The 25,992-nt window shown below is 40.3% G+C and overlaps 1 protein-coding gene across 1 annotated transcript in view; it reads left to right on the top strand.

Annotated features, from left to right (window-relative positions):
• Window positions 1-25,992, top strand: part of EFHC2 (EF-hand domain containing 2) — a 53,910-nt gene that overhangs the window by 19,857 nt on the left and 8,061 nt on the right. The window contains exons 6-13 of the mRNA XM_088530699.1: window positions 1,283-1,393; window positions 1,717-1,855; window positions 9,249-9,414; window positions 10,360-10,502; window positions 15,954-16,150; window positions 19,036-19,169; window positions 22,669-22,866; window positions 23,465-23,557. Of these exons, the coding sequence (XP_088386825.1) occupies window positions 1,283-1,393; window positions 1,717-1,855; window positions 9,249-9,414; window positions 10,360-10,502; window positions 15,954-16,150; window positions 19,036-19,169; window positions 22,669-22,866; window positions 23,465-23,557 (1,181 nt within the window). The remainder of the gene's footprint in view (window positions 1-1,282; window positions 1,394-1,716; window positions 1,856-9,248; window positions 9,415-10,359; window positions 10,503-15,953; window positions 16,151-19,035; window positions 19,170-22,668; window positions 22,867-23,464; window positions 23,558-25,992) is intronic.

A 25,992-nucleotide genomic window follows, 5' to 3' on the forward strand; every position in this document is an offset into this window, starting at 1 on the left:
AACAATTCAGGTTCAGTATTTCTTTGAAACAAATCTACAATAATTTCTTAAATTAGAATTCCTAGGTTTGGACCTCATGCAAAGCTAGTTAAATCAATGGGAATCCATTAATGGACTTTGCTGGATGTTAATTACATGGTTACTAGAGAAAAATCTTGGAGGAATTGGAGTCCTCTGTAACCTGTTATGATTATAAAATTAATGAGCTGGATAGACATATTGTGTATGTATTGTATGTGTGTACACTTCTATTGTGTATATTATATGAATATTATATGAATAGTGTACAGCACTATCTATCATTTCAAGTGACAGAAATAACATCAAACCTAAAATTGGAGTAAAATTCCGGGGAATCTTTTTCCCTGCTTTCCTTCTAATACTGGTAATTTATTTGTGATGCTGTAGATATACATGAAACTTCACAAATAATGCCTAACAGCAAAATAAACACCTTATGCATCCTGCTTTCCAAGATGCTGATTTAGGGTGATGTTGTTCTGATAGAACCCTCCTACCTGTGCAGTTCATTGCAACTTTGCAATTTTAAAGACTTGCTTATGGTTGGACTCGATGATCTTGGAGGTCTTTTCCAACCATAATGATTCTATGATTCTATGATTATTCCTCGGAATTTGTTGGAAACTAGGGGAGCATCATAAGAGACCAAACACAAGTTGAGATGTTAGGGAAGGCAGTGTGTAAAATTAACCCACTTCAGTTATCTTGCATCACTAATTCACCATTAAAACATATACATATATATATTTATATATTAAGATGCTGATATTAGTGCAATAAATTACTGTTGTAATTTTGAAATTTACAATAGAAACAAGAAGTCTTGTTGCAGTACAACCATGCTGAACTGAATTCTCTGTAGCGGATCCAGCGCAGTACAACTGCAATCCTGAGTAGTTCTTTTACATATTTACCTAATTATTACCAAAAAAAAATAGTAGTCTTTAGAGCAGATGTTAACAGGGATATACTATTTGGTGTGCTAATATTTGCTTCTAGGAAAAAGGAGACTTTGTTCTTGGATACACAATAAGATTCTGAATGTTTCTTTTGACATGAATGCTGACTTTTATGTTCAGAAGCATAAATATACCTTAGAGGTTGCTAAAAATTCTTCCAAGAAAGCACTGCAATAAAAATCATTCTGTAACAAAACTGACGTATGTAAAAAAAAAAAAAAAAAAAAAAGTCTGTAAGTTAACTGAGATCTCTTTCTTCATTGTTGTTTGTATTTCCTAATAGCTGGTTTCTCTTCTTGCAGTACGCTCCCCCTGGGCTGTATCAGCCAGGCACCATCACCAGCCGCACTGTGCTCAATGTGTTCGGAGGGTTAGTAGGAAACAAAGGCCGTTACATTCTGGACAATCGTAAGGTCGGATATTATTGAATACGTCCAGCTGTTGAGTGTCCTTATGGTTGTTTTTGTAATTTCTGTGCTTGTTATCTTCTACAACAAAGAGAGATATTTATAAAACTGCGTTGCCACTGGAGAATAGTTCAGATCAGCCCTGCTGCAATTTCACAGACCATGTTTGTGAAAGGGACGTAGCTTAGCATGGGGTGAAAATTACCTGCAAGTGGAATATGATGGCTATATTTTAAATTGAACACACTAAATGACACTGATTTTAAGAAAGGTCATGTGTGATTATGAGATTTATGAAGCTGCTTTGTAAATGCTTTCTCTTTTATTAGACGGGAGCAGTACACCAGGAATTTTACAAAGACTGTGACCTGACAATAGGGGCAGTAATTAACGTTTGGGGAAGGAAGATAATACTTTGTGATTGTGATGAATTTACTAAAGAGTATTACAGGACAAAATATGGAATCAGTAAGTAGTGATAATTATCATTTTCTTATGAGCCTTTTTATTCTTGTGATTTTGACAGAACTGTCTTCAAATGTTATTACTGATAAAACATGTTCATTAAAGCCTTTAGCAATAATAATCTGTTATAGACTGCTAAAAGCAAAACACTGATTTTGCAGGTGATCCAGAAGGCCTTTCTTCTGTGTTATTCCATCAAACCAATGCACAATGTGCATATTCTGTCACTCACTGCCTCAATTTCAAAAACTGAATGACAAAATAGTTATATAGATAGACTGGCGTTTCTTTTCCCCTATTTTCCCTCTCCCATTCCAATATCCATGTTTGCAGTCAGAGAATAATAAAGAGGATGTATTGAATGGGCCAGTAAACTATGGGCTTAAACTATGGCCCATTATGCTATGTTCCCTCTTATGTGGGTGTCAGAATCCTCACATAATACGATTTCCCAGAGACAACAATGGTAGTCTATCACATTATTGCTTTTTAAGTAGTTTTGTGTATTCTGGGCTATTAGAGTATTTCTCCTGCAAGGTTCCAGCATTGAATTCTGGGCACATTTCGCAACTATGTCCATAATGGAAAAGCATTTTGGAAATATAACAATAAGAGCTTTCGTTTATGTGTCTCTGAATTACCTCAGTCAGACTTGCTAATGGTTCTGGGATGGACCTCTTCCTGCAAAAACAGCTCAGTTAATTTCTATCAGTTTTCTGTAAATACAGCTAAGTGTCTGCCTGTTCCAAGTGGCCAGAAGAATCCTGCTATGGCCGTTCTCTGACGTGGTGAAACCAAATACCTGGGTAGACTCTTTGTTTCAGCTTCACTTGTGATCAGATAGAACAGGGTGTTTGGATCAAAGGCTGTTTGCCGCACTGGGGGAATTAAGTAATGCACTACTGCCATTACAAATACTGAATTTCTTAACTGGCAAAACATAGCTCAGTAGGCCTTTTTTTTTTTTTATAATAGCTTGGCATGTCTGTATCAAAATAAATCTTCCTATATTAGCCAAGCATGAGGAAGTGATATTCAAAAACCACAGTACTTCCTACAATAGCAGAGTCAGAGAGCATAACTCCAGAGATGCAGTATGGGGTTCTTCCCTCTTTCTTTTCTTTGTTTTTTTTTTCCAGCCAAAACTGCTGCCTCTATTTGGCAGCAACATCCTCTGTCTGAGGGAGACATCCTGGAACAGTGAATGGGGATTTCTTACTTGCAGCAGACTGATAAATGAAACACAGCTGACCATGCTATATGAACCAAGCAATGCAACCAAGTGTTAGACAAATGCGAGGGCTCTTCCCCTCTTCTAATGCTGCCTCAGTGATTTCTGGTTATGTCTCTGGTTGTTAAGGTTAGGTGCTCAGCAGGTTGGGAGAAGTCGGAATGGATTCTTGTGTAGATACACAAACACAGAAAATTGGGAGCGCAGGAGGTGCTTTAGGAGGGTGCTCCCCTTGGTTCTCAGGGAGGACAGTGTAAGCAGAGCTGTCTGACTGAGGCTTGTATAGTCTTTTATCAACACACTTCAACAGAGCTGTTTCCTCTGCCTGCAGAGGTATCTTATCCTAACCTGATAGTTAGCAAATGCTTCATCATAACAACCCTGAAGCTGGTCTGTGTGAACTGGGAGAGTAATTTCTGTGTCTTATCCTTTGTTGAACATGGAGAGGAACTGATCAGTACAGGAATACTGCACATATTTGACCACTATTCCAATACCCCTTCTTACTATCCTCCCTCTCGTTTAGGCCTTTTTCTGCTAGGGATGTTTTTTTAAGTATATAGACTGATTTTTTTATATTTGTGATCATTTTCTATTTTTTTCCAGTGTTTTTGCCAGTTCACCTTCCTCTTTAACTACGGTAGACAACTATGCACTCTGGCTGCAAACTCCACAGAACTGGCTAGTGCTTTGCATATAATTTTAAGGCTATAGGTAGAGACTGGTTAGCAAAAAGCACATGACGATTCAATCTGTCTTGCTCACAGAGGATATACATGTTCTTAGAGTGAAAAGATAATGTGAATTTACTGTTAACTTTTTGCCTGCTTTCCCTATCAGGATAACAAAAGCTAAAAGGTAGGTATACCCTCTTAGTTAGAAGGGGTTGTGAGTATAATCAGGATGGCTGTTGGTTTAGAAGCAGCTGAGGCTTTGAGGGCGGACGGATTCCCCTTTCCCAGCTGGTGAGTTACCGGTTGGTTTGTGCTGTTCGGAGGGAATAGCAGCGACGTTTCCCCCAAGGGAACGGCAGGCAGGGCAGACGCTGAGGGGCTCCCCGTGGGCTCAGCCCACAACGCGCCCCCCATTCCGCCTTGATCCGCTCAGGCACCAAAACGTGTTTAACTGCAGTGTCAGCACGGGGAGAGCGTTTCCCTGAGGAAGAGTAAGTGTGTAGATAGCAGATTCTCACAGATAGACAGAGGGCTAAGCACCTCCCGGCATCAATCCTCCCGTTTGTTACTGTTTTCACATTACTCCACACCCCACTGCCAAAGCCATTGAAGAAGCCAACATTTATTTGACCCTGCAGTTTCAGGATAGGTTGTTTGCTAAGGGAATTTGCCCTTTAGGAGAACTAAGGGCAGTTTAGATTTCCCTTGGAGTGCCTGGTTATGATATTTGATATATTTCCAATGATATTTCTGCCTGTTTTCTCTTTATATTGTTTGGGAAAAGCAAAGGAGAGTTTTTCCACAGGTAAACAATAGCTCATGTCCTTCAATGGGAAGCTGATGACATTAGTGTTGTGTAGCAGAGCTGTGCATGCAAGAGAAGATGCCTTAATGTGTGATATTATCTGGCTAGTTTTGCTAATGCAGCTGCAGTGAAGGAGCAAAATGTTCTATAGCCATGTAGGCGTTGTGGACACCCAGATGAAACGTGGTATATATTGGCATGTGGTAGGGGATGCTGATGCTCATTCTTTTTAACTAAACACAGTATCCCAGCCCAGAGTTGAGTATTCAGTGTCCTTTCTTAAGTAACAGATTGTTCCAAAAGGAACAAACCCAGCAAAATCTGGTTTCCTACTGATTTTTGCTCAGTGTCCCAGCACCTCCCAAGCTGCCTGTTCTGTCCATTGCGCCTCTCCCCAGCACCCTGCGATCCCTCCCGCGGCCCCGCTCTCCCCTCCTTCCCACCCCCTCGTTTCCCAGGCTCCCTCCGTGACCTGCCGCCTGGGCAGAGCGGTGCGTGGGGCCGTCGCCTGGCCCGGCCGCGTGTGCGTTTGGCCAAGGCAGCTGCTGCCGCCGCTGCTGCACAACAGCTGACTCCTTCTGTGGGGGCATGAAGGCCTGCCGCCAATTTCCGCTGGACTCGTTGGAAATCAGAATCTGTCCGCCCTCCAACCCCTCTGTTAAACGTGGCTGAAGCTGAGCAGAGGGTTCTGAACATGTAAGGGAAAGGCTACACACATTTAGAGGCTTTTTTTCCTTAAGCAACCGGAAAACACATAAAGTGGGACTGCATAAAACGTGTTTTCCTTTTTTTTTTTTTTTTGCCTTTACCTTTTCTCAAAATGGTGAAACTGACTGCCCCTAAAATAAAGTTGAGTATGAAGCCAGTTTGGTTTTATGAGCATTTCTTGGCTATTCTTATTCACCTTCTCTTATATATAGGAAACGACATGTTAAGACTGTCATGCCTGCCAGCTAAATCTGCATCCTATGTTGCCCAAGGCCAGTGGGATCTCTCCTTGCTTTCCTTTACTTCAGTGCTGTCTGTCCTGTGCCACTGAAGACTGACTTTGCCACCTACTTGCTATGCACTGATACCCACCGTGGTTATTGCTGTAAGCCAGGCTCTGCATCACTTGCCTCTTACTTGAAATATTAAAAAAAGAAAAGTTTTACTCTTACACATATGTGTTTTACTACAGTCCTCTGACTGAGAGCAAACGCCAAGACAGCATAGGAAGTAGCTATTATCCTTGATACACTGTACAGAGAGAGTCTTTGTTGATCTTAAAATAGATATTGAAACTGGAAGCAGACGAAAACTCATTTAAAAATGGTTTAATGCTGCCTCTGTGGCATCAAATTATTCTTGAGAAATTTGGTTTTCAGTACTGAGGAGGCTGTGTCATATTCAAATTGTGCACTGAACAAGAAGTTGATGGCACTATACTTGATTTTTGTTTCTTGCCTTTCCCAGTGCTTGTTCAAATCTCATTGGTCTTTGCTGTCATGAGAAAAAGTTACTGTGATGTAATACATTTTTGGTGTACTAGGTGAAGTAAATTTCATAGTCCCAGCTCATTTCTTGCTGGGCACCAGTTGATGCACTGATAGAGGGAAAAGAGTCCATGGGGAAAATATCTGTCCTGTCCTTCATGCATGTAGGATTTAGTGATCTAGGACTTTCAATGTATCTTCTCCACGCTGTAAATTCACACTGAGTATGATACTGCATTAGAAGAGAGCATTGCTTCCATTCCCAGAATGCACAGAGGTGATTTGCTTAGGTAAGAGTACTTGTGTACTCTGCGTGAAAGTGCAGGTGGTCTGTCTGATGCTGCCCTAGCAGTGCAGGGCAAGGCAAAAATGAAGAGAGTTTTGAACTCAAGGCATGGTTATTAGTCTAATGCACTGACATGGCTGTACAAAACTTGCACAAATAGGTTTTAATGAACTGTATTTCTCTATATCAAATTAGTCCAGTGCTTCTTTATTTAAGGGAGAGAACTTGAATATTTAATCCCTTAAAATCATGGAAACTGTGGGTTGCACAGGACTGGATATTTGAATTGTTCTCTTTAGTGAATCTGGATGAAGCAAGATCGTTTTACGTTGGGGAAAAGATGGGAAGCAAAGTTCTGAACTTCTCTTTGGACTGTTTTAAAATTCTGAGGCTGAGCATATGGCCTTTGGATCACAGGTTTTACTGCCGTCTTAAAAATACCTGTAAACACTTGATAATCAAGAGAATGAAGTGAAACTGCAGTTATTTTTGTCTGAACATATGCACTAGGTGGCACTGTTGGAGTGTAAGAAAGCTGATATTCAAGATTTCATCTTTCATATGTGTTTGCTCATTTGTGTGTATTTTTTTCATTGCTGAAGAAAACCTGCATTATGAAACCAACATTCCTTTCTCTATTGGTGAGTGTAGGTGTAGTTGTGTAGTAACTAAACACCACACACCACCTCAACATACACCATCAATACCTGCACATATCTGTTTTCTTTTTTTTTTCCTTCTTTTTTGTGTCTCAATAGATGTGGATTCATTTATGCAGTGTTTATTGCAGCAGGAACTACAGATATAAGTTATATAGCATAGCATACAGCAAATGTTATGGAAGGTAATTTTCTTGCAGACAGTCTTTAGAAAGCAATATTTTGTTGCATGTTTACCTATCAACTTATTCTGTGACTCCCTGAAGATTACTTTGGCAGTTTCCCAGAGGGCTGTCTTTTGTATATGGGCTTGGGATTTGTGCTTCTTCTGAATTATGGAAAGGGCATGTGCAGGTTCTTTTTGGAAGAAAAATAGTGCAGTTTTGCAGAAACCCCTTTTTTAACTGATTCAAGTGTAGGTATTAGCTTTTCAAATAAAACAATTTTCTCATAAAAATGCTGAAGAAATTTGCATTATGTATTTAAGTTAAAGAGAAACTCTGACATCTGAATTCTTCAAAAATTCTAAAGTTTTGAACCTCATATTGCAGGCAGGTCTGATTTTAGGAGAGAGTTTGCTATGATCTTCTGATATTCCCAAGTCTAAAAGTTATTCAGAAAAAAAAAAAGTTTGCAGTGAAACTAGTTCTGTCTTTCTATTTGTACTGCAAGCCAGGCTACAGTGGAGGTTATTCGCATGTCTCTCTTCTGGGAAGAAAAGTTACATTTTTGACAGAGAAGACCTTTATTTTGTCTCCACAAGAGCTTTAGTTTTAGACCCTGCCTGCTTTGCCTCTCCTTGGCTCCCGGGCTGTGCCGTGGGATCCAGCTTCCTCCACACTTTGCCTCCTGTGTCATTTGCCTACCAGGCCAGGGCAGAGCCATGGGGAGGACAGTCCCCTTCTGCTCGGCGTTCTTCAGAGCCAGCCTGGGTGCCGCAACCGTCTTTGGGGCCTCCAGGGTGGGAAGGGCCCTCACGGGGCGAGTTCGGGAGGCACAGAAGGACCCTGTGAAGAGAGGCTGGAGCTCGGGGCCGCCTGGCCTGGCCGGGGAGGAGAGCAGTGGGGCCGCCTCAGTGGAGAGGGCACCGAGCCAAGGGCCGGCTCTGCACGGGGCTGCGCGGTGGGAGCTGAGGGACAGCGAACGTGAATGTGAACGGGAGAGGTGCGGGCTTCATGTGGGGAAAGCCTGTGTTCCCATGAACTGAGATGGGCCCTGGAGCAGGTTGTCCGGAGAGATCTGCCTGTCCGGAGAGCAGGCTTCATCCTGGAAGATTTTAAAGGTCTGTGTGGACACAGTCCCACGCAGCCTCATCTGAGCTAGATCTGACCCTGGACAGTTGGAGGTTCAACTAAGGCACCTCCTCAGGTCCCATCCAACCTGAATTATCCTATAATCCTGAGATTTATCACTTAATTTGCTTCAGTTCTGCCCATTTTTTTTCCCCATTATATAGGTCACTTTTCTCCTCTCTCCTTTTCCATTTTCCATGGACCTTATTTAACCAGAAGACTGTATCACTCCAGTGAAGTTTATTAGTAACACATATCAGAAGTGAGCACAGGGATCTGGATGGTGATGGTCCTGCTCAGATAGCAACTCCTGCTATATGTCTTGAATTATGGCAAGACCATTCAGTACTTGTGAGGAAAGATCGAAGGGCAGGAAAAAGAGTAAAAAGAAAACTTCTGCAACTTTGGATTTAGTTGAGATTTGGACTGAAGTGATTGGCACCTTATCAAGATTTACATAAACCTTAAAATTCTGATTTCATAATTTTATATGATGAATGTAATTTTATTTATATGTTTGATTTGCCCAGCAAAACATTAGAGATCAAGAAACTCATAATCCATGTATTTACATAATGATGTTATCTCAAAGGATAAAACTGAAACATTATTTTAGAACAATTAATTTATAGGCTTTTTTTTTTTCTATTTTGAAACTGTATTTGTCTTTTTAACCTGTGTTTAATGCTTTTTTTCAAACTTTATAAGTTATGTATGAAATTTCCAAACCTTGAAGTGACAATAGTTTTGGTGTTGGTTGCTTTAGATCCTTTCCTCTACACTGTAGCTGCAGGAAGAGTGTATTCATATGGGAAGTGGAATGTGTATTGTGTAATGTGTATTCATATGGGAAGTGGAAATCTTTCATCTATTCATATTGTGTAATATGTATTCATACGGGAAGTGGAAATCTTTAGTGGAATGGCATCATCAGAACACCAATAAATAAGTCTTGCTGTCTTTCTTTGTTATAGCAGACTTCACCCCCGTTCCATACAAGGCTCCACCGCCTCCCGAAATAGAAAGGAAGTTTCCACCGTATACTGGCTTTGGTTCTGAAGAGGATTCGCTGTGCTCCTGCGTGGGTCTGCTTCCCAAGCCTCCCCAGAAAGATTTCAAGAAATTCATGGAGAAAGACAGGTATTTTAGTGTTAATTAATTCCAACCTTTCGAGTCACTGCTTTTTGTGAAGGAGATGGAATGTCATTTTTCAACATGGTATATGACTCTTATCAGACTTACAAGGGAAAAGGGTGTAAGGACTGGCTTAGTGACGTGATATTCCACTTTTCTCTGATCTCAGCAAAATTTATCTTCCCAGAAGGCAAATATTTTGGCTCCCTTGCCCATTACTCTGGCTCCTTTCCTTCTGCTGTCTTCAGTGGAAGTTTTATTCAATAGCAATTTTGAATACTCCAGTAGTCCGTTGCTGATTTGTATTTCTGATTTTCAGCATTTACTTTTTTGTCAGTTGATTTTTGTGTAGAGTTTACTGTAGCAACACTAAGTCATTAAGCCTTTAATTTCCATTACGGCATGCCTTGTCAGATGTAAAACCTTCATATAAGAATAGAGGTATTAGAAAAAGACTCAGCACTGTATTGCTGGTGTATATAGTGGTGCTGTAAATCATTTTAAACACAATTAGCAAATAACCAGCTAGTAAAATCATCTGATGAACCTAATTTCATGGAGGTAATCCTATTATGTATTATTATTCAGAATTTGATTTGAAAATGTGCACATCTAAATTTGTTTTTCCTTTATAAATTTCCTGGAAACAAACATGGGAGTTTGATTTGCAACTAAATTTGAATAGAAATTCATTCCAGACTTGTAGCAGAAAAGTAGTTTTCTCCCAAAAATAATTCCTTTCTATCTGGCTGAGCTTGGTTGGTTCTGTTAATTTAAGCTCAGAATGATTTTTGACAAAGTAGGAACCTTATCCCATTTCTCTTCTTATTCCAGGAATAACATAATTAATATATTTTACAAAACTCAGGAGAATGCATCTCTAAACAGTGGAAACTTTCCTCACACTGTTCTTATTTCCTTAGTTCCTTAGCTCTTCCTTTGCTTTTTTAGAAATGGTCTGGAAAGTAACATACTGCGCTTTCTTGCAAAACTTATTACCGATAACCCTATTGACAAGGAGCGGAAATTCATTATATCCTATTTTCTGAGTGATGACACCATTTCAGTTTTTGAACCTATGCAGCGAAATACAGGTAAGAGGCAGCAACATTTTGCAATCAGTCCCAGTTTTCCTGACCATTTAATTACAATTACAGAAAACATTGTGGCCAGACTCAGCCCTAATAGAAGCAGAGATGTGGCCTTGTAAGTGCAAAGGGAGTTGCCTCAGCAGGTCTACTTGTTAGCTTGCGGAGTTGTTTGTCATAATAAATCATAATCTTCATCACAGAGCATAAAGCTTTTTACTGCATGACAGCACTTTACAATATCCTTTGGGAAGTGGAAGTTTAATATGCTAGAATTTTTATTACTCTTTAATTTGTAATTTTGACCTTTTAACATTTGCTTTTTTTGTAGGTTAAGTGCAGGAATTCTATGGTAATTGGTGCAAGTAAGAACAGGCAATTTAAGACATTAAGAACGAAAGAGTAAGACCGCTGTTTTGCAAGATTGTGTTATGGTGTTATGGTGCCTGTATAACAACCATCATATAGAAGCATCTAATGAAAGCAAAACAGCTTTATTATTTTTTGTTATGCAATATCATTAATAATAGACACTTGGGCTTGTAAAGAGTGAAGATTGTTCTGTGCTAATGTCTGCACAAGTCTATGTGTGTATGTATGTGCGTGAATATGTGTACAATATTGATATGAATTTCAGGAGCCAGACTGCTAGTGGCAAAAACTTTACTGCTCCTCTGTCACTCACCTTTATCCTGGTGCTGAAGCACAGTCCCTGAATGCTCTGAGGGATAAATTATTTCAGTCAGTGCTAAGTATATAAAGGGTTCTGTAATTTCCAAGCATCTCTTAATTCCTTGCACTGTCAGGTGCATGGATGCAAGGGTACAGTAGCAGGAAGAATAGCAGAAAGCGATTCAAAGATGTAGAAGAACTTTGGTTAAACATGTTCCTATTGGAGATATTAACGTATTTCTCTGAAGAGTGTAAAACATCTGGGGCAACAGCCTCATAGAAATTCACATCCAGAAGTGCTCTGGCACCGTTCCACTTTGGCAAAGGAGTGACTCTTCAAAAACCTGCTGTCGCTCTCGGACAAAACTGCAGGGTGAAATCATAGTCTCAAAGGTAAGAGAAAAAGAGCAAGAGAAGATTTCCTTAGCTACATTGTCAGGCTCTTGTAGAACTTCTTGACTAGTTCTTTTGAACTGCTTGACTTGCCCCCTACCAGCTTCTTGTGAGAGAGAGCCTTAGTGTGGTATTTCGAGTATGATGGTGACCAGTGCTTGGTACAGACCTTTTTGATACTCCCACTGCCTGGAACAATCATAGAATCCTTAAGGTTGGAAGGGACCTCCAGAAGTCACCTAGTCCAACCCCCCTGCACACGCAGGGTCACTAGAGCACGTGGCACAGGACTGCGTCCAAGCGGGTTTTGAAGATCACCAGAGAAGGAGACTCCACAACCTCTCTGGGCAGCCTGTTCCAGTGCTCTGTCACCCTCACTGTTAAGAAATTTTTCCTTAAGTTCCTGTGGAATTTTTGGTGCTTCAGTTTCTGGCTGTTTCCTCTAGTTCTATCAGTGGCCACCCATGAAAAGAGGCCGGCCTCGTCCTCCTCACTGCCTCCCTTGAGGTACTTATAGACACTGATCAGGTCCCCTCTCAGCCTTCTCTTCTCCAGGCTGAACAGGCCCAGCTCTCTCAGCCTCTCCTCATAGGGCAGATGTTCCAGGCCCCTGATCATCCTTGTAAATGACTGCCTTAGGGAGGACTGTTCATTCTTCTTTGCTTCAGGATCTGAAGACCTTTCTCTCCTATCAGCAGTTGACTTTGAGTTACATTCATCTTAGAGATTAAGGGCTTAGTATCCTTACAGCCACAATCTAAGTTTTTACTGAAAATGATTTCTGAAATGAATCCATGTCAGACATGTGATGAACATCACATCCATAAGAACTGAAGGTGGGACGAACATCTATATCTTATGTATTCTCAGAGCACTCTTTCTGTGCCAGTGACGCTACTAAGTTATTTCAAGTGCAATACATTTATAGGGAGGCTTGAGCCTTTTCAATGCAGAGAATTCCTAATGGCATCTGCGTTTGTGTCAAAGTATATTTTGAAAGCATGAATATGGACCCTACCCTTAACTTGAATACAAGCAGCTCAAATGTTTTGGAAATGTGTAGAGTATCTGCCTCGGCTTTTGTGGATGTTCTTACTTAGCCCTGCTCCACTGCAACATAAAGACTTAGCACTGTTTAGGGTAGCAGTGTCCTGTCCTCATTATTTTAACTAGTTTCTTGGCATCCAGTGGTTATAATTTGCACAGCTTCTGTTGAATGACCAACAGCTATATGCTCATATACAGACAGACATTCCAAGAATAGTTGCTTGCCCAAAGGTGCATGCTGCTTTGACATACCAGTGTATGTGCATGTATGTGCATATAAATAGGTGCAGATACATGGTCACATCTACACTGCTAAATTAAAGAAGTTCAGGATACAGTTTGGATCTTGGACCTCTGTCGTCTTTTTCGCCTAGTTGTTAGTTCACTTTTGGTTCTGCTTTGGACCATTCCAACTAGAGAAGATGCGGAGAGTTCAGGGCTCCTGCTGGAGAATGCTTAACCAGCTTTGACCTCCTTTGCCCTCATCAGCCATATAACACCTCCCATGAGATTTTGCACTCTCAGGAATCATTCTCAGAGGCAGTAATCACAATGCATATACCTTCAGTTTCATGCTACACAACAGCTCTCTCTGTGGGGATGCGGCACAGCTTTCACATACCCTCAGGCAGTTTTAGCACAAAAAAATAACAGCTGTGTGTTACATCCTCAGCTTTATCACACAGCACCCATAGCAGAACCAGCGACACCACTGTGCAGATGTGGTAGGTTTTTCAGGCCCTCCATAGCATGACAGTGAGGCCAAAGATTACTCCCTGGCTTCCTTTTATTTTTAAATGAAGATATATGCTAGCATTGCAGCCGGGGTCCCATTAAGCATTTCTAGTCACCAAAATACGAAACACTGACCTGGGCAAGTTTGCACACCAAGAGTAATAAGTGCTTTAAAGTGCATGTGAAAGGCAAATATCAATAAATGGGTTTTTTAACTTTCCGGGGATATTAAAGTGGTTGGTGAAGCCGATATCTCTCATCAACATCTTTCAGAGATGGTAGAAAGGTGAAGTGGGAGAAGAGTGAAGAGATCATTGGATGTGGCTAAGACCTGGCCATTGCAGCGCTCAGCGAGAACAGCCTTAAAGAGGCTGAATGAGACATAAAAATTGGGGGGTCAGAGCAGAAGTTGGAAAGATTGCTGGGATTGCAGAATTTTATTTGCTCCCATTCCTTTCTTTTATTCTCCCTTTTTCTGCTCTCCCTCTGTCCTCGATCCTTTTTAATCATGTCCAGCATAAAAGAGAGTGAGTTTCTCTGGGGCTAAGAATGAGAAGATTTTGCAGAGGTCAGGTGTGAGAGGTTAGAAAAATGGGTAAGGCAGACAGCATGGGAATAAGAAGAACCTTGTGTGGGGAGGAAAGTGGTATTGAAAAGAATGGGGCATGAGAAAAGTAAGGTTGAACTTATCTTGGAGACGGGATGAGTTAAAACAATAACTGGTTCCCAAAATAACAACATCCCTCTTGTGCATGGATTCAAAGGGCTATTTTTCCTTGTTTTATTTTAATGATTTTTTTACAGATTGTCAAGTAAAAAAGTTTCAAGCCTCAGTCCTAAAACCTAAAGTAGCTCTTTTCTCAGTACTGTAGCCTTCAGGTTGCAGGGAAGTACTTTATGCTCTTAGCAGCACTGCAAAACTGAATTTGAAGTGCATAGGGTTGGACATCTTGAAGCACTTGTTGAGATGGGGGGTCAACACATAACTACTTTGGCTCCCCATGCAGGAGATCCTAACCCCTTTTTTTGCTCTGTGTAAGACCGAGCTAACAGCTGTGCAAACACATGCAAAGACTGATCTGATCTTAATGGAAGCGGGTCTTTGATTGGGGTGTTTACTTTATGCTTTGAGCCCGACTCTTGTAGATTTCCATCAAAATTTCTCATCAGATTTCAGTGTAAATTCTGTAACCTAATGAGGTATGTTTGGTTAATGCACTTGAAATGTACTAACTGAAAACATTTAAGAAATAATTATCAGAGGTATTAAGGTAAGTTTCCAATCATATTACACAAGGGCAGGAAAATGCAGAGACGAGAGTGAAGTGCCAATTTACAGAGACCAGTTTAGCTTAATTATTACAAACAGTTGCCAGGATTATATAACCTAAAATTTTGTATTTGCTTTAATACCTAGATGAAAAGGAATGTGTTAAGATTACAGTTACATTAGTGATTTGAATAATTTTTGAATTTAATCTAGACCTGAACATTACCTTAGTTTTTTTTTTTTTTTTTTTTTTTTCTGCTTTTATGGTGCTAGTGAGGCAATTAAGTAAGACATCTGATCCAAACTCTGGTTTAATAAGTAGTTTGGGTTTCACATTTGTTTAGAATTTTGACTATAAATGGCATTTTATTACACTGCTCATCAGCCATTTATGGGACTTATATCACTAACGAATATATAAGACATCATTAAACATTACCGAAGTATGCTTTCTGGCTTTTGGCTCGCAAGCTCAAATGTAAACAGGAAATGAACACCAGGCACTTCAGAGTTGGTGTAGGGCACATATCCTGATGAAACAAAACACTTGACAGACTGTTTTCTAGAAAACTTGATAAGTGTGATGCAATCCTGTCATGCACCATAAGATATTAATGGAAAGAAAAATGTTGCTTTTAGTGTCTTATATGCCCTTAAACAGTGCGTGCTGTTTCCAGTGACATGAATAAAATCATTATAACATGAAAAGAAATAATCTGACATATTAAACTCGCAAAGTAAATAACAGATCACAATTAATTTGCATTGCCAAAACAGTATGTGGAAGCTAGTGCCGTGTCACTCTTGATTTTTCACATTCACAAGCCTTTAAAAACAACTTAAAATTACAGTGCACCAGAAATCATGTTATCATAATAGGCTTATCCTGAGTTAGAAAAGAAGCTTTTGTTTTTGCTTTCTTTTTTGTTTGGTTGGTTTGTTTTTTACTTTAGCAGTTGAAGGATAATTGCCTGCATCTTACATCTCTCAAGGGTCAGTCTCAAGACTGGCGACAGGGTTGTGGGAACCATTTGAAGAGGCAAATTTCCATCTCATTTTAAAGAAAAGAAAAAAAGAGAAGGTGTTTGGTGAGCATTCAAATGAGACATGTCACAGCATTTGCATAATGCAACTGTTGCTGTGAGGGCTAGCAAAGACAATTCTTTTAGCAATGAGAAGGCTGGGGGAAATATACTAAGAGACAGGAAACTTCAGGATGAAAACTAATATTTAAATACAAACCAGCTGGTTTGGGTTATTTGTTGTTTTCTTTTGTGTGTGTGTTTTCTTTTTCTTCCAAGCAAAGCCATAATTAATTATTTACAACTCCATTCCTGCAGGGATACTTGGTGGAAAGTTCTTGGAAAGAGGTCGCATTAAGAAGCCTGGGCAGGAGCTTTTTAAGAGTGAGCCATCCGAATACTTCAAGGCTCAGAATCTGTTTGTTGGAGCCAGAGTTTGTTTCCATGGACACAACTTTCTGTTGGTGGATGCTGATGAATATGCTTTCAACTACATGGAGAAGCATGCAAATGAGGTGAAACTGTCTCTTGCATTTTTTTGTTATCTTGCCCAACTGTATCGTATCTTTATCATATTATTTTCAGAAAGAGTTATGCCTATTTTTTTCATCTCAATCTCCAATTAATCTTGAAAACACGGGAATTGCCATGCTGCCTCAGATGAATGGTCCACTGAACCCAGTGCTCTGTCTCTAGCAATAGATTTAGGAGATACTAGGTGGCTTTTTATAGTGCACTCCCTCCTACTTCCTCAGTATCCACACTGGGGGTCGTTCGAAGGTAATATCCCTGCCTGTTCCTTCTAGAAACTGTTTATGGACCTATTGTCCCTGAACTGGTCTAATCCCTGCTGATACTGTCTGCGTTCACAGTTTTGTGTGGCAGCAAGTTGGTAAGTCCCCTGCCTGCTGTGTAAAGAAACATGCGACAAAAAAATAGTCTTTTATCCAGTTTAAACCTACCTGCTACTCGTGACAGTAGTAATGTTTGTGGGGCTTGGTGAAGATTCCCATTCACTTTAGGCACAACCTTCATAATTTTGTAAACTTCAGTCATCCTTTCCTACACAGCTTAATCTATTCCAAATTAGAGTCTTTGACTTTTTAAGTCTGTCTTTGCAAGGCAATTGTGAGATGCAGAGACCAGGACTGTGCACAGTACTCAAGATGTGGGAACATCCAGTTTCGAATCTTACTTACTTGTGAGGCTTTCATTTCATTTTTGACTTGGTTTATGTATGTTCATAAATAGTTTATGTGCCAAAACATTTGTGATTCTGGAAATTCATTTCACAGAAATTCAGGTTTTGCCTTCAGAGGGAAGAGCAATAATTAATAGAGACGTAGAGAGTCTTTGATGATACATATTTTATAGTACTGGTCAATGCACAAATAGCTAGTAAAATTGACTTCATTAGCTAAAAACGTGTAAGTAATCAATAAGAAGTGTACTTTGTCAGAAACAGAAGGGAGTTCATCACTCTGTGCGTTAGATTGTGTGCGAGGCCTAATTGTCTCTGGGGCAGTGCAAATACCTCATTGCTTGTGGTGGCACTGTAGCATGAACTGTGCTTTCAGCAGACCTTTTTGACTCACAAATTCTCCAGAGCTGCCCTTTTCTTTATATATATTGAGAATAGCACTGGGGAGAGTATCCAGGAAGGCTTAGCAACCTACAAGATACTCTCCTCTGCTCTTTTTTTTTTTTTTTTTTTTTCTCTCCAGACCTTTCGTGGGTGGAGAAGAGAGAAGGTCTGAGCTGAGATTCTGCTTGTTCCCTGTCTGCCACCTCACCAAATCCTCCAGGAGGCCTAGAGCAGCCTCGGGGGCTGAGGTTGTCACTCTTGATCCCATTGTGCTCCCAAGGTAGAAGCCAATGCAGTGCAAGTCTGCACTGCCTGTGGGACACCAGCGCGGCCGTCACCTAAAAGAAAGTAGCAGTTCTGTGTTGTTTCTTCATAAAACAGTGGGTGCCAGTGTCACCTGCCTTCTCTGGAGTAATGAGGAGGGGGTGCAAAGTGCTTGCTGATGTAAACCACTATGAGAGCCGAATGCTTGTTCAGATTTTGTACTCTTCGGTTGTACAGGCAAGGAGTTGATTTTGCTTCCACTGACATCAACAGAGTAACTACTGACTTGAACCCAAGTGGGACAAACAACACCAGATTGTTACTACTAGAACGACAGCCATTACGTGGGAAGGGGTGAAAGTGGGCAGGTAGTTCTCTCTTGCTGCTCAGACACTAGATGTCTATGTAGACTTTTGGAATAAGCAGGTTAGAAAATGGTGTAAAAGTCTCTGCTTTGAAACTATAGAGAGATAGAACATTTCGTCCATCTTTAAATGCTCCGCTGGTTGCTTCTTCCTGCCCAGTCTTTTCTCAGTTTTTGTCCCTTTTTTATTTTTCTGGCGGTGTTAGAGAGACATTAACCACCTTCATCAAGATCATTTTGAACTGATACAATGGAATAGACAGATTTCAGCATAGCTAGGAGTAAGGCCTAATCTTTGTTATGGTTAGGTCTTTAATACCAGTCAAACCTAATTTCAAATAAATGCTAATTCCAAAAGCATAGCTTACTGGGAGAAATGGGAGAAAAACTTTCAGAGAGTTCATTGTACTTTACAAGCTAGAGCTTGTAAACGTTAGAGCTTACAACGTTAGAGCATATCTCATATTCAAAAGTGGACTCAGCCTCTCTCTAATGACTAAATACATAGATGCTTTATGTCAAAAAGGAGTGCAGCAAATAAATCATTGGAACAGCCCTAACACAAGAACTTGAATGTAGGATAGAAGCTTCAGTCCTCTAGTTCTGTTTGTCTACATCCAGTTTTATTTTAATGACCTAGGTATGAAGAAATAAGCATTCTTCCTACATGGCAGGAAAAAACACTTTCTAACAAATATCCATCTGCTGATCCTGAGTAAGGAAACCAAGACTAATATGAGTGAGCATTTGTTTATATTCATCAGAATAGAGAGTGAAAAGATTAGTTTTAATTTGGGGAAATTTATTAGTAGAGAATTAGGGGAGATGCAGCAGGATAACACTAGGACCAGTTTATTAGATTTGTGCCTTAAATGTTTCCCCTTCCGCTTTAACAGTACAATGCTTGAAACAAGAGTGGATGTTGTTTTGTGGATCTGGAATGAGCTTTCTGTGAATGATCTGATGATTTTTGCTCAGTTTTTTCATATTGTCAGTAGGAATAAGTTTTTTCTCAAAGGAGGCTTCCCCCTAAACTTAATGTGGATTTGTACATTTGAAATGTGACAAGGAAGAAACTAGTAATGTTTAGTTCATCATGGCCCTGCATCTCCACAGCTCTTGCTGGTACATGAATTGAATATTGCCTTTCTGTCTAATCTATATTTCTCGCTTTACTCTGTTAAAAGTTCCCCATGGCTGACATCAGTGTCATTCTCAAGAAGCTGAAAGATGTAGCAGAGCCTTGTTCCCGAGAGGTCAAGCAGATGTTTGCAGCCGCTGATCCTGACCACACCAAGGTGATCGAGTACGACTCTTTCAGGTAAGACGCTGGGTTTTGCTCTTCAACGTTTTGTAGAGGCACATTCTCCAGAAAAACATAGAGTATGACTTTGCTTGCAGGTGCCACTGTTCCCAGGGACAAGTCTGAGCACCTGCTAATGGTCTAAATGCCTTCTGCAGTGAGACCTAATGTGCCTGCCCAGCCAGAGGAAAAATTGGCCACTAGGGAATGCTTCACTTTTGTGTTTTCTAGTGATAGTATACAGCTTTTTTTTTCTTGTTCATTCATATTATACCTAATAATCTGAAATTTCTTTTAATTTCTGTCCATGTACGATATTTTTTTAGCAACAGAAACCTTTTGTTCATGACAAAAGCAGAACACTTCCTTGCCTCCATGAGTCACAGATATCTATTTCTCTTTGTATTTTCTTTTATACATTACTGCTTATTTTTAATCTCTTGTGTCATTTTGCAATTATAACCAATTACAAATGATTATTTTTAGTACATGCAAATATCTATGTGACAGCTTCAACCAGCAAAATAATCCTCTTATATTAAATACAGCTAAAGCTGTACTGTCATCTAAATTTTGTTGTTCAGATTTCTTCTTCCTACTTAAATAATTTTACATAAGGTACATTTTTAAAGATAGACCCCTAAATCTGATGTAGAAAAGTATAATCATAATTATACAATTTACTTGGACCATCTTGAGAACCCAAATTTACTGCAGATCATCTAGGAAATAAACATATGACACATACTGAAATTATCCCCTGAACAATACTTAGAAATACTGGAAGTTAAAGAGAGAGAAAGATCAAATAAGTTAGATGCCTGCATATCAGATGGCCCTAACCTGAATGTTTTTTTCTGATAAGATATTGACAAGCTCATTTGCTGTTGGAGACAAAGAACCGCATAGATTTAGCAAAGATGCCTATCTTTAATTCATCTTGTGAAATAGCTCTCTTTAGCAATTAATTGTTATTTCTTTTTTTTTCTCTACCAAATTCAGATTGCAATCTGTCCTATTCTACTAGAATAAAAAGAAGTGAAACAAAAGATAAGCAGTGGGGAAAGCTGTGTCATCTTGTTTCTTTTTCTCAGGAGGAATTTAGATGTAATTCTGTGTATGAATCCTGGGTCTCTGACATCAGTCTCTAGCAATCATAAGGCAATGAATAATTATGGAATGAGACAATAATTTTATCTGGGGCTTTGGTGACTTGATTGCCACTGACTGGCTTGAGAGGATGCAAGATTTTAAAACCCTGACTCTGCAAGAACTCCTGCCATGTGTGGAAATCCACTCTATGAAAGTATTCACATGGGTAAAGCTCTAATGCTACATGCTGTCAGCTTTGCAGGCTGAGCATTTAGAAAGCTGGTCTTACCAGCCAGTATTGCCTTCTACTTATGTTCGTAGTAATATCCATCAAAGCAGGCTCCATATTTGACTGTGTCTCTGATTGCTAGCATAACATAAAAAATAATACTCAGTAATTGTACAATAATGGTGATGAGTAATAATAATGGATCAAGTTTTGGTCTTGACCTTGGTCTAAACCCAATATAAGTCTCTCTCTCTGGTGTTTTCAACAACTTATCAACTCCTTATATTTATCTGCTGGAAATAAAGAATCTTTCTAACTTTTTTAATACGAAAAAGGCAGCAGTTGAATACAAGTAGATGCTATATAGTGTTTACCATCCTTTGCTGAATAGCTGTGTTAATGTAATCATATTCTTGGCTATTCTTGGTAATCACACCAGCCTCTGAGAAGAAGCTAGCAAAAAGTTATGTTTGTTGGTAAAATTTTGTGTTTTGGATGAGTACTAAATTTCTGTGCTTTCAATTCAGACCCATTATCAGAAGCATTCAAGATATTAAGCATTTTCCAACTAGCAGTTTAAGTCTTGTGTCAGAAATTTGTGCATCACAATAATTTACTCCATTTGTTTTCAAAGAGTGTTATATCATCATAGTGATGCACTACCCTCCAGGGTGCCACAAGGTTCTAATGGCTTCAGCAGTTACGTTGAAGATTATTTTTAGTGCAATTTACCCAGAAGTGTCAGAGAAAGTTAAACTGATTTTGACTAAGGCAAAAGGCCTCTGCTGTTAAAAAAAAAAAAAAAAAAGTTAAATTCATCAGAGAGGCACGTTTGGAAGCATAAAGCCATGCCATAGTTACCTAAAACTGAATTTGACAAGAAGTCCTGTAACAATTGGAGTAAATTACAGTTCAGACATTTTTCCAGGAGATCTGGATGCCTCCTGCATTTTCTTGCATGCCTTAACTGATGGCATGCTTTTCTTTCCTCACGTTGTGTTAATATCCAGTGTTAATGAAGAGCTCTGTAATCACTGAAGGTGACACATTCCCTATTGCAAAGACTATATAATCTTTAAAATCAGATTATTTCATCTGAATATCATCAGATTACATAATCAGAACATATCATCTTTAAAATCAGATTATATCATCTTTAAAATCAATCCTCTTCCTTTCATCTCCCCCCTCTACAAAACAGAGAGAGATTGTTCTGAATTATGATTAGGAGTCCTGTTTCTCAACCTTCACAGTTTGTATATCCATTTGCTGATACCTCCCCAGATGCTCTCAGGGACCTTATGCCAAAATCACTCCTGTGCTACTTGATATCATTCAATGTCAGCACTGGCCCTTCAGACAGATCCCCAGAACATTTCCTCTTCCTTAGGCTGGACTGATTCTAGCAGCGCAGGAATCTCAGGAGAGCTTTTACTCAGGCTGCCCCTGCATGGGATTAGGTTGTCCCCGAGAGTGTTCAAGCATCAGCTGATATTGGCACTGCTTCCCGTCCTTCTTTCTTGCCAGGAGGGCTTGTGATTACCATTCGGCCTGCCATTACCATTACCGTACCTGCCTTTCTCTGTCTGTGTCCAGTTCCTGTTTTCTCTCCCCCAGTTTTCCTCTGAAAGCTGCCAGGACCAGCTTTCACAGTGCTCTGTGGAGTGTGCCTTGGCACTTGGTTAATATTCTGCCCTTTGTTGGCTTCTTCTGCCCCACTTCCTCTCTGCCTTAGGAAATTCTGTCTGTATTTTATGCAACAGTTACTGTACATGCTTCACGTTTACAGATAACTAATCGTGTGCTGCAGAATGCAAAATGTAATTAGGAACAAAATAGCACAGTATCTTATATAATTGGCTATGTTACTGTATGCATGCAGTGACAAAATGAATCTCTGCCAATGTGTGGTACTAGTAAGACATTTGCAGGTAATGGGCTTCAAACTTGACTATTACTGTTTTTTTTTTTGTACATATAACCAGCTACACAGAAAACATGGACAACGTTCAAAGTTTAGAGGATGAGTAGTTTCCAGAAAACCTTTTTGAACAGACCTGGATTTCTAATTTAAATGAATTTATTTAAAACTAGCATTTTATGTTCTAGTTACTTCCACAGATATTTATTGAGTATTAGCTGCTTTTAATTCTTCTGCTTAATACTAACGTAGGTTGCTGTTGTTTTTCTGAACAGAAATTTGATAGTGAATATCACTAGTGGAGCACTGTCAGAACACGAAATTATGACTCTTGGGCGCTATTACAGCATGAGAGATGACTCTGAAATGGATGTCCACTTCCTCCTTGCAGTGGCTCAAGAACAATTAAAGAAAAAGAATTTTGAGAATTTTGGACAACTCTCTGCTGTGTTTGTATACAATGACCGTGAAAAGTAAGGTTCCTGGATTAAACTTAGGCTGTGATTTGCAAAGTTCTGCTTTGAGATCACCTGTTTCCTGGTTGTTGTTGACCAAATGTTATATGGTTGTTGTTGACCAAATGATACGTTACAGTCAAAGATATTTACTTCTGATGTTAGCCTCTCTCTCCACTTGAAAGTGGACAAGAAAAGGATGGCCTTTTGCCTCATTTTTAATTTTGTTTGTGGACTTTCCATTATAGCTGCTATACTGAATATACTGTGACATAATCCGATGCTTGGTCACAAATCACAGTATGTTAAATCAAAGAGGAAAAACAGTGATTTTAAAGAATAAAAGCCTTTCATCCTTTATATGAATCGTTTATCCACTTTGTTCTCTGATTGAACAGATTGAGAATCTTAGATGATCAATCAGAATCTATAAGAGAGAGTGACTACCATATGAATTTTATGTTTCTCAGCTTTATAATACTGAAATTTCATAAACCAAGTTTTTGTTACCTCTAGCCCAATATACTTAGCATGTTTTCTTATTCACAGCAACCTGTACTTGAAATAAACCTGGTAGATAAAGTACACTTTTCCCCCTCTGTTCCTATTTGTTCAGATGTGGAGCGCTGCCCCATGAGATGTGCAGGACTATTTGCAAGTCCTTCAGGTTGCCACTGGCTGACGATCTTCTGCAAGCTTTACTGAACATGTAAGTCAAAGATGGCGGTATGACCTGTATGCATGGGTGTAAGTGAATATAATGTAACATATGCTTACTGAAAGGAGGCTATTGTAGAGATATTTCAAACAAATTCATCATCTATGTAATTTTAATGGTTAAATCATTCTGATTGCATCCCTGTACACAAGCACATTTTCTTATTTATAGAATATTTATAATTAACTAAGGCATATCCTTCTTAGAAGTGTTACTTAGTTTTGTCTGGCTTTAGAGATCATTTGGATTTTTCCTGAATTCTATGTATGGAATTAATATTGTGGAAATTAGCTACTGATAGTTATTCTTATTAATGAGATTCACATTTTTTTCATTGTTTGTGTGTGTGTATGTGCAAAGTAAAAATAATAATCTTCCTGTGTTTCAACTTGTGCCTGTTACCCCTTGTCCTGTACTGGCCACCACTGAGAAGAGTTTGGCGCCATCCTCTTTACATTCCCCCCTCAGGTACCTGTACATAGTGATCAGATCTCTCAGTCTTCTCTTCTCCAGGCTAAACACACCCAGCTCACTTAGTCTTTCCTCATACGATAGATGCTGCAGTCCTTTAATCATCTTTGTCGCTCTACACTGGACCATCTCTAGAATCTCCACGTCCCCCTTGTACTGGGGAGCCCAGAACTGCACCCAATACTCCAGGTGCAGCCTCACCAGAGCTGAGCAGAGGGGCAGGATCCCCTCCCTCGACCTGCTGGCAATGCTCCTCCTCATGCAGGCCAGGATCCCATTGGCCTTCTTGGCCATGAGGGCACATTGCTGCCTCATGGTTATCTTGTTGTCAACCAGGGCTCCCAAATCCCTCTCTGCGGAGCTGCTTTCCAACAGGCCAACCCCTAACCTGTGCTGGTGCCTGGGGTTATTCCTCCCCAGGTGCAGGACCCTGCACTTGTCCTTGTTGAACCTCATGAGGTTCCTCTCTGTCCAGCTCTCCATCCTGTCTAGATCTCTGAATGGCAGCACAGCCCTCAGGAGTGTTGGTCACTCCTCCCAGTTTGGTGTCATCTGCAAACTTGCTGAGGGTGAGCTCTGTGCCCTCGTCCAAGTCATTGATTAACAAGTTGAAGAGCGCTGGGCCCGGTACTGATCCTTGCAGGACACCACTGGCCACAGGCCTCCAACCAGACTCAACCCCATTTATCACCATCCTCTGGGTTCTGCCATCCAGCCAGTTCTCAACCCACCTTACTGTCCACTCACCTAACCCACACTTCCAGAGCTTCCCGAGTTATAATGATTATATCAGTTTTATCCCCTTCCTGAGGATGTTATGGGAGATGGTGTTGAAAGCTTTGCTGAAGTCAGGGTAGACCATATCCACGGCTCTCCCATCATCCATCCATCCATCCAGTTATCCCATCTTAGAAGGCTATCAGGTTTGTCAAACACGACTTCCCCTTCCCCTCCTGATAACCTTCTTTTCCTTGACATACCTAGAGATGGTCTCTAGGATGAGCTGCTCCATCACCTTTCCAGGGACGGAGGTGAGGCTGACCGGCCTGTAGTTTCCTGGCTCCTCCCTCTTGCCTTTTTTGAAGACTGGAGTAAGTTGGCTTTCTTCCAGTCCTCAGGCACCTCCCCTGCTCTACATGACCTCTCAAAGATGTTGGAGAGCAGCTGAACAATGACCCCTGCCAGTTCCCTCAGCACTCTTGGGTGCATCCCATCCGGGCCCATAGATTTAGAGGTGTCCAGTTTGCCTAAATAATCCCTAACCCAATCCTCCTCGACCAGAGGAAAGTCCTCCCCTCTCCTGGTTAATCTCTTTTGTCTCCAGGCTCAGTAGTTCATGGGGACTGGCCTTAGCAGTAAAGACAGAAGCAAAGAAGGCATTTAGTAACTCTGCCTTCTCCGCGTCCTCCGCCACCAAGGCACCCTCCCCATTCAGCAGCAGGCCCACACTTTCCCTAGTCTTCCTCTTGCTGCTGATGTATCTAGAAGCCCTTCCTGTTGTCCCTGACATCTCTCGCTAACTCTGTTTCCAAACAGGCCTTGGCCTTCCTCACCACATCCCTGCATTCTCTGACAATGTTCCTATATTGTTCCCGTGTGGTCTGACCCTTCTTCCACATTATGGATGCGCTCTTTTTCTGTTTAAGTTTTCCCAAGAGCTCCTTGCCCATCCACGCAGGTTGCCTTTGATACGTGGTGCATGTGTCAGTGGGAGAAAAAGTGAAGGAATTAACATTCAAGGCCCCTGTGTCAAAGGCTACAGTTCAGAGTAACCTGTAGTGTTTTGAACACTCCTGTCATGGTGAGTTTTGCTTTCATGATTCGCTTTCCTGGTGATAGGTTTAAATAGATGCTTTCCAGTCTCTCCTTTCCTATATCACTAAATGTATTGCTGGTGCCTTCACACTGTGTAAAATGCAGAGCATGTCTTATTATCTGCCATATTTAGATACTTT

Source organism: Tinamus guttatus, unplaced genomic scaffold (genome assembly GCF_059628265.1).
Source record: "Tinamus guttatus ecotype Peru unplaced genomic scaffold, ASM5962826v1 Tinamus_guttatus_pri_ptg000384l, whole genome shotgun sequence".
NCBI lineage: Eukaryota > Metazoa > Chordata > Aves > Tinamiformes > Tinamidae > Tinamus > Tinamus guttatus.